This window comes from Agrilus planipennis, unplaced genomic scaffold (genome assembly GCF_000699045.2).
Source record: "Agrilus planipennis isolate EAB-ADULT unplaced genomic scaffold, Apla_2.0 scaffold10, whole genome shotgun sequence".
Taxonomy (NCBI): domain Eukaryota; kingdom Metazoa; phylum Arthropoda; class Insecta; order Coleoptera; family Buprestidae; genus Agrilus; species Agrilus planipennis.
Window position 1 is genome coordinate 546920 of NW_020442465.1, and position 9428 is coordinate 556347.

Here is a 9428-nt window from a genome sequence, read left to right on the forward strand (position 1 = left end):
TTTCGGGCGGCCTCTCTTTTATACACCGAATGACCATTAGGTACTTAATTGTTTGTCTTATTAATAATTTACGGTAAGTAACTTATTTTTTAATTTTTAAACAAACTATTCTAGTGTAAGATACTATATCTATGCAGTGGTGCTTTATCATAACTAATATTCGTCATGTGTCCAATAAGTAAAATAAAATTTGCAATAAATATAGTAATATTAAATACCCATTTTTTAAATAAATTAAATGTATCCGATTTTATTGTAAGCCTTCATATTATTGTAAAGTAGAACTGATAAACTCTTGTAAAATTTACATGTTTTCCTTTTAGTGATTTTTATAGATTTTAAAGCACAATAAGTACCTATCAGTTAGAAATGTTGAATTATGAATTATTTTATTATTTCTTGTAAAACAGAATAAAATGTTTTAATAAAACTGTCTTTAGATAATTCAAGATAAATTGTAGTAGAAATAAATACATTTTTGGTACTTTTCCATTTCATTTCAATCGCTGAATTTAATGGAAAATTTTATCGACAAAAAAATCTTAATTCCCTCCTCTTAAACTTAAACAATCCGTAAAATGTTCTGAGGCCATGAATATTGAACAATAATATTCCCAGTTACCTATTTATCGTATGGCTTTAAAAATTTATATGAAGAGTAATTGGATTATTTAAATTAATATTGCCTACCCACTGAAAACAATGCTGTGATTGCAATAAATCAGAAACATTTTTCAGTTTAAAATATCGCACTTTTGCTTTATGCATAAGCGCAAGGCCTTTCCAGTAAGATGGCTGCCTTCCGCCTTATCAATGCGATACGCAATGTGTGATGCGGATTCGTCTTTAGCTGCGGACTTCGTTCTTATTTTACCGAATGGATTACAGATAAACTCTTGATGAAAAACGTTAATCTTAGTAGGTTATATCATATTATTATCATATTTTTTTGGTCTGTTGATAATTTCTTTTAAAGAAAAGGTCGTTTTACAAAATGTCTTGCGAGCATGTAGCTTTATTGATTAGATATAGTGCGCAACCCTTTTCAAAATAATTTATTTAAAGGATAAATTATAAAATTCAATAAAGTAAATTTATAAAATAGATTATTTGGTCTTATATGTACATAAAATAAATATCCTATAATTCGACTGACTTTTTGTTTTTTCTCCTGCGTTTTGACTTTAGATTGGAAAGGATTTCGTAAGCTTGTTGTATTTCCATGAACTTTTCCTGTGCTATCCTTTGTTGTGTGGGATCCTTAACTTTGTCAGGATGCCATTCGCGGCTTAAATGACGCCATCTTGCGGTTATTTCAGATTGGGATGCTGTCGGCGACAGTCCCAAAACTTTATATGAATTTTGTTCACCTTGAGGATCGAATAAATCGATAATTTGTTTCCATACTTCGTACCTACAAGAAAATCATGATATATGACAGTACTGGCGCATGAATATTGCCTTTTGTTGTAAGTCTGCGAGATAAACTACTTTTCCCTAGGCGACCGAACTAAAGTATCCAGTGAGTTACAGGATAAACCAAAGTAGTTTGTGTCCCAAATCCTGTTATCAGTTAACCCCGATTTTATGATAAACTATATTTTTCCTAGACGATCAAACTAGTTTATCCGAAAAGTGATTGGGTGAATCAGTTTTGAACTACATGGTCTAATCCAAACAATTCTGTCCTAAATCTGATGCTTCCTGGACGGCCAAACTAGTTTATCCAAACAGCGATTGGATGAATCAGTTTGGGCTAGGCCAAGTGTCCTCGATCTGCTACCGGCCAAACTTAATTTCAGGATAAACTAGTGTCAAATATGGTTAAATTTCAAATTAGGACATCCTAAACTAACCAAACTAACTGTCAAGACGTGGAAATTTTTAAAAAGGGAAAGAATTTAGTAAAAAATAAATAAATAACCGAATTATAGTTGGTTTAGGTTAACCTGGTTTGATAAATAAGTAGATATACTTAATTCTATCTGTGTTAATCATCACTTACCATCCATTATGCTGAGCAAATTGATAAGTGTCGTACAGGGATCTTTTAAGGTCGGTCCACCAGGGTGAAGTGAAGAGGTGGTGAATGGCTTCACTTATAGGTATTTCATCGCCGTTTGAGTCGGTCACTTTGCCATTAAAATACAAGTACGATCCCCAGAGGGACAGGTAGATTGAACCACACAAGCAAAGGACTAGAATTCTTCTGCAAGTTTTAAGGATATTTGTGGTTATTGTTTTTAATTCAATAGATAACTTATAACAGGCAAATACAAAATTTGTGGCATTTTTTAAAACGCGCTGTTAAGGCAGCAGGTAATAGTTGGTTTGTGTTCTGTCGGAGCAGTCTGCGACGCGCTGATGAGATCCAAAAAGATCGAAATCGCGATCCGCGTCTGGCAGTTTCGACAGAATACAGACCACTTCGAATTATTTTATTCGATTATGGTAACGTGCCTATCACGTTGAGGTTAGCTACGCCGGGATTCGTTTCAGCAAGTAGATATCCATATATTTAAATGGACCTTGTTGGAGCATACGTAATCCTAAAATGTAGCATCGTACTACAGATGGCGTTTAGCGCGCCATTTGTGGTATTTCCTAAAACGCGCTGTTAAGACAGCAGGTAAAAGTTGGTTCTGTGTTCTGTCGGAGCTGCCTGCGACGCGCTGATGAGATCCAAAAAGATCTAAATCGCGATTCGCGTCTGGCAATTTTTTGTGATTATTATTTATAGGCCTCTTAAACATTGATATTCTGTCGCTCTGTTGCTATATTTTAAACAACCCCAATTTTATTAGCTGGAGAGGTATTATTTTATTCGCATGTACCTTCACTTTAGATTAAGTAAATATATAGTTGGTCATTAATAACCATGATAAGTGCGTGGTTATTCGGTAATTTACAATTTATATTTCCAATCAATTTTTGATTTTGCTAAATGCCACTGGTTTCTCTTAAAATATTTAAACTAACGACATTGGTACATTTACTTACTTATATAATGGCTTCTTTTTTCGTGGCGTTCTTCTCCAATCTTTTGAAAATTGGTCGAATGCTAGAGCTGAAAATACTACCATGCAAGTGCACCAGACGCTTTCGTCAAATATGTACCATCGTAAAAAATACCCTACGTAGGCAAACACGAGGGCCCAAACGATGTTCCCCTTTTCTCTTCCTATGTTCCCTACCACCCAAACACCTGTAAAAACATATAAACCAATGACCCATTGGTCTACACAAATCAGAATAGGTAGGTACAGGTCTGACGAAGGAAGCTGGCGAGCGGTCGCGCAGGTAATTGCCCATTTATGACCTATTTGGGTAAGTCACTTGGAACCGATACATAAATAAGCTTTCAGTAGGCGTAAATTATAGTATTAATACAGATAGGACAGTAGCGTACTAGAAAATAATGTAAAAACATTACTTATCAAAAAGAAAAAATTAACCTATTGGTTTTGTTTTATAGTTATTTTTCACATTCACTCTCATCATGGGAATATCTATCACTGTCACCAACATCAACAATTAGTTCTTCTGTTTGTCTGTCTATTACTTGCTCACTGATTCCTGTTTTTAAATATTTAATCTGCGCCCCTAATAGGAATACTGAAGAATGAGGGCTGCAACCGTTATACCTAAAACTGCCTACTTTTGCCACCGCGCATCCACGCCATTGTAAAATTTACGCCAGCTTCCAGCGTCAGGCCTGTACATGGACTGGAAATTTCATTTACGACTACAGCAGCAAATTGAAATCTGAATGTGACTCCAAAATTGCTGGTATGTTAGATTTTCTTACATCAAAATCCGAAGCAAGCAAATGGGTTTTTGGAAGCACAAGAGAAGAAAGGACAGTGACCACCGACGTATTTTTCGTCGTTGAATAGGAATTTAATCTCAGAATTGTTCAAGCACATTACGATTTTGATGTATCTTAACTTCAATCTAAATTTGTGATTATTTAACTTGTTTCAAATTTTTATTCGAACAATATATCAAAAATGGTTATCATATTTTCAGTTTATTTATCAAACCGAACTTGACTGTAGTCCCAGAGTTACTGGGGCAATTCTGAAGTCAAATTCGAATTTGGTAAGATGATTATTAATTTCTTGGTAATTTAGTACTCCTACACCACTTTACATGACTCTTAAGAGGGCTAGAAACTGGATCATTTCTAAAGTTGAAGTTGGAGTATTTATTTAAAAATTAACACTCTGAGGAAATTCTAGGGTCAAATTTCATCTCAATGTTAATGACTACCTTATCGTTTCTTTCTTTTTTGCTTCATCATCATAAGGTCGTCAGTTCTAACACTGGCTGGAAGCGCACCTTCAGTCGTTCCTATCCTGAGCTAATCTTCGCATTTCTCTAAAACTACAACATTCCACATCCTTAACTAATCTTCCTCTACTCCTCTTAGCTCATGTTTTTGCCTATAATATGTCTCTGATTAGACCTTCATGCCTGAGACTTATCTAACTTTCTATATACCTATTGGGTTGTTCGGAAAGTCATTTCGTTTTTTCCCGACAGAGGATTTAATTGTATTCTTTTGCACCAAACTTCACATTTAAGCCGTATAATTTTTATATGCTTTGAGAGCTCATATAGCAAGGCTTGTGTGTGAAAAATTCCAATTAATTCTACGCAGTAGTTTTTGGTTGGTGCCCTTTTAAATATGGAGAGCGATAAGCAGCATTTTCGACATATCTTACTGTTTTACTACAGAAAGGGTAAAAATACTGTTCAAGCCAGAAAGAAATTGACTGATGTGTATGGAGAAGGTGTGTTGACAGTACGCCAGTACCAGAACTGGTTCGCTAAATTTCGATCCGGCAATTTTGATGTCGAAGATGCAACACGTTCGGGAAGGCCGGTTGAAGCTGATAAAGACGCGATAAAGGCATTAGTTGATGTGAACCGGCGAATAACAACACGTGAGATCGGATTAAGGTTAAATTTATCAAATTCAACAGTTTATGACCACTTGAAAGGCCTGGGATTATCCTCGAAGCTCGATGTATGGGTTCCCCATGTTCTCACAGAGAGAAATCTGTGTCGCCGCATTCACGTCTGCGATACGCTTCTCAAACGTCACAAAAATGATCCGTTTTTGAAGCGCATCATCACTGGGGACGAAAAATGGGTTGTATACAATAACGTCAAACGCAAGAGGTCATGGAGCAAAAAAGAAGAACCAGCTCAAACCATTTCCAAAGCCGATATTCACCAAAAAAAGGTGATGCTGTCTGTTTGGTGGGATTTTAAAGGAATCGTTTTATTGAGCTTTTACCGGATAACACAACGATTAATTCGGAAGTCTACTTTCATCAGCTGGACAAACTGAATGATGGTGGTAAAACCTTCACCTCAAATGAGGAGGTCAAAAACCTCCTCGATCAGTTTTTTGCCAGCAAAGACCAAAATTTTTATGAGCGTGGAATTATGCTACTACCAGAAAGATGGCAAAAGGTGTTGGACCAGAACGGTTAATATATAATTTAACAAATTATTTGTTTATTATACGAAAACTGTCTTTCATTTCCACAAAAAAAAACGAAATGACTTTCCGAACAACCCTATAAAATCAGCCACTTCTTTTAATCTTTCGTTTTCTACCTTTACTTTCGCTCTTTCCCTACGTTTTCTTCCCTTGCATACCAGTATTTTTGTTTTACTTTTATTTATTATCATACAATAGTGTTTAGTCAAATTTTTTGCTTGTTTATACTTAATTCAAATTTTTTTATTATTAAAACTTTTATTTGGACATGTTGGAATGAGAGGCCTTCACATTCCGTAAAGCAAATTTATAAATTTAACAATAAAAGTCCCCAAGCAATTATTATAAATATCTGTATTATTGTGTTCGAAGTGATAATCATCATGAACGTGCCAAAGTATTTCTTGTTAAATATTGTACTTTTGCATTCTTGAGCGTACCTACAGGTACAGCTTTTATTTTTAATAATTGTTATTATTTTTTAAAGTAAATATTAGAAGGGAGTAACTACGTTCGATAACTTACACTGGAACTAATGATAAAACACGATAAGGACTGCTTATTAACGTCAACCAAAATGATGTAAAAAATGGTTGTTAACAGCATTTACTGTTTTGTACTATAAAGTGGAACCACGACAGAATTATTACCGTGTTTGTCCGTTACAATGATTTAATACTTCTCTAAACACCGAAACTAATTGGTTAGGTCGTGTAACATAAAGAATGATATTCTGTTTGTTACTATTACACGTATGCGGTTTTAGTTTTCAAATAAAAATCGTTTTTTACACTTAAACTATTATAAGAAAGTAAAAATAAAAGTAACTAGTTACGGCAATAAAATCATTACTTAATGATTATTGCCAAATATTTCCCTAATACCCTTATAAATTCAAATCAAATCCAATAGGGGGTTAACAAGTTAGATTTTTAATCTTTTATCTCTTATTGACATTTGATTTGACTTTAAAATTTTATTACTATTATCTTTAGTTTATTAGGTTGTTAATCTGATTTTTCAATCACTAGTTAAAAATTTTAACCACTAATGAGTTTGTGGAAGTTTGTGTAAAAATCTGTAGAAAATTTTACACATTTGAGATCATATATTTACTTCGTATTCACTCACCAACTCGTCCATTTAATTTAATCTTTTACATTATCGCAGTTTAAATATGCATAAGATAATGAATAATTAGTTAAAGCATTCAGTACATTCTCACTATTAAACAAACGACAAACATTTCTAGGATCTATTATTTCATAAAATAGGAAGTTTTGCTATAGAAGAAAATTAATTATGAAATATTATTCTGAAAATGAATTTCTTGAATTCTTTTTTGCCCACTACACACTTCCTCAAATTAATGAGGAAAAATTAATTAATTAAAAAAAAAACAAAATTGATATAAACTAAAAAATTGCGATTACCTAAGGCAGCTCCTAACGGAATTAGCCAGTGAAGAAAACTCCAATTAACACCACCAACATCATCTTCCGGTATTGCCACCATGACCAATTGGGCCCATGAGTAAGCAACCATAATGGCAGATATAAATCTGCTGGATGAAAATGGGGGCTAAAAATAAAAACGACTTTAATTGCAGGAAAAGTATTTAATATTGAAAAATGTTCCCATTTCAAAATTTTGCCATAAGTTCTCTATAGCTTTCACATTATAAATATTTATCAATACGTTTTGCTGCTAAATTACTGTGTTTAGTTTTATCTACTTATAGTTCCAGGTTTAAAATTGTTAATTCTACGCAAATTTTATTTCATTATTAACGCCATTAAATCTTAATTTAGAAAATGAAGCTCAATTAGTCGTGCAATCAAGAAGGAAATTTTCTCATTACAGGAAAGTGCGTCTATTAATTATTTAATAAATTTAATTAAACTAAACCTTTCAAGGAAATTTCTATTCTTGAAGTACAACTTAACTTTTTGCTAAAGCTAGTGACTTTAACAGCATTAAACGTTTGATACGAAAGTAAGGATATCAAAAAAAAAAAGATAAGTATTTATGTACAATATAGAAAGACATTTGAATGAATACATATAGTTGATAGTGGGATTCACAATTCATTATTTTTTATTAATCTTGTTAAACTAAATGAATGTTTATAAAATATTTTCTTAAAAACTGAAGTAATTGGGTAGAACAAACAGAATAGCTCAAAACCCCAACGCCAAAACACGACACTGTAGTTGTCCGAAGCACTTTTCGGTAACAAAGTTACCTTCTTCAGGGACCCAGTTTACTTCAGTCCCTGAAGAAGGTAACTTTGTTACCGAAAAGTGCTTCGGACAACTACAGTGTCGTGTTTTGGCGTTGGGGTTTTGAGCTATTCTGTTTGTTCTACAACAACCGCCAAAGTTTTTCCAATCTTCATATGAAGTAATTGGAACAAGGGGAGAATAAGGTGCTAGACGATGAATAGGTATACGATAAATAGAGACTAACTGCTAGCTAATATCACAATTTTAAAAGTGTTCTTTAGAGATCTCACGTGGAAGATGTTTTTATTTCAAAATTGACAGTTCAGATTTCAATGGATTTGTCATAATTTATGTTTCTGTTGTTTGTTAATTGATCTTTATTGATTTGCTCAACAGAATGTAGATATATTTATTTGTTTCTGGGAGATGGTGGACGTTAAATAATTTTAATAAAACATACTTTAACGTTATTATTCCTTTTACAACTCCAAATCGGTAAAGTAAAATAATTATTGAACTAATGCACATTCTGTACTGGAATTCCTAATCGTAAATTGAACACTTAATAAAGCAAGAAGTATTCAGGAGCATTTGTTCATCAAGTCAAAAAATAATGTACTTGGATTGTATACGTGCACAGGACTTCGGATTATAACAGGATATAGATACATATGTATGTATGAATGTAGGTATGTATAATCATGAAGTAACAGATTTAGAATTAAAAAAAAAACGTTTTTAAACGTATCTTCAAGTGCAGTTTTAATTATTCAGTTGAATTGATAAACAGTTATAAATACCATGCGTATAATTGAGGAAGAAAATATTTATACAAGACAAACAATTATCGTCGTAGTATTATATATATAAAAATGATTTTTTAATATCATTCGCACTTATTTGAGTATTTATTCGACATAATGTTCAAGGGGCTCTTAATAGTAATTAACATCGACTGGTTAAATTATTGTGTATTTAAATCAATATATTTCTTCTCTGTAAATTGATTGAGAATGTCACATAAAAATGATTGTACCTTCTTTTCCTTTCTGAGTTTCAAAATAAATTCCTCGATGAACTCGGGATCTTCGTTGGCATCCCTGACGTATCTGGGAATCTTGGTGACATCGGCCAACCACCCCAAGCAGTAACCTCCCAGAGTGCTCCACGTAAGGAAAGCGTGAGCATCTCGTTCAAGATAAAACAAATGAAGTCCGAAAATACCACCAAACAACCACAAAATGTACGCCACTATCACACTTTTGTGCTGCTTTTCATCCGGAGCACTTTTCGTTAAGTTAATCCAGCTAGCCATTATCGATAAAAAAAGGAAAAACAGCTACACGTAACACTAGTATCACAAAAGAATAAATTTATGCAGAATATTTTGAGTACATAAAAAAATTTAATTAACTAAGACTAATAGATAAATAATTTTTAAAACAATTTCAACAAACTCGAAAACTACATTTTAACGCATTTCCTTTTGATCGAAAAAATTTGTGGAGGCTATTCACAAGTTACATTTTCACTCATGTTAACGTATTATTCAGCATCTTTTGAAAATGCGAAACTCGTATAACAAGTAGGTAGGTTGATATGTTTAAACATATAGATGTGACTGTTGAAAATGTTGTCCACGTACACTTCCATGGCGTTGGCCCGAGGTGGAAGGAGGCAGTTAGTTG

General features: G+C 33.2%; 1 protein-coding gene across 1 annotated transcript; it reads right to left on the reverse strand.

Annotated features, from left to right (window-relative positions):
• Positions 1 to 995: 995 nt before the first annotated feature.
• Positions 996 to 9428, reverse strand: LOC108732429 (dnaJ homolog subfamily C member 22). The gene is made up of 5 exons (XM_018463220.1): positions 8777 to 9428; positions 6949 to 7096; positions 3001 to 3205; positions 2006 to 2209; positions 996 to 1414 (listed from the first exon to the last, which is right to left on the reverse strand). Exons 1-5 carry the CDS (start codon positions 9053 to 9055, stop codon positions 1141 to 1143), a joined length of 1110 nt encoding a protein of 369 aa, XP_018318722.1. The 5' UTR covers positions 9056 to 9428; the 3' UTR covers positions 996 to 1140.

What these genes read in the sequence shown, in the direction of transcription:
- LOC108732429 (XM_018463220.1), bottom strand. Translation starts at nt 9,055, where the DNA reads ATGGCTAGCTGGATTAACTTAACGAAAAGTGCTCCGGATGAAAAGCAG. An exon ending in AACTCAGAAAGGAAAAGAAG is followed by an intron (nt 7,097 to 8,776) that starts GTACAATCATTT and finishes TTTTATTTTTAG; the next exon opens with CCCCCATTTTCATCCAGCAG. An exon ending in TCCGTTAGGAGCTGCCTTAG is followed by an intron (nt 3,206 to 6,948) that starts GTAATCGCAATT and finishes ATGTTTTTACAG; the next exon opens with GTGTTTGGGTGGTAGGGAAC.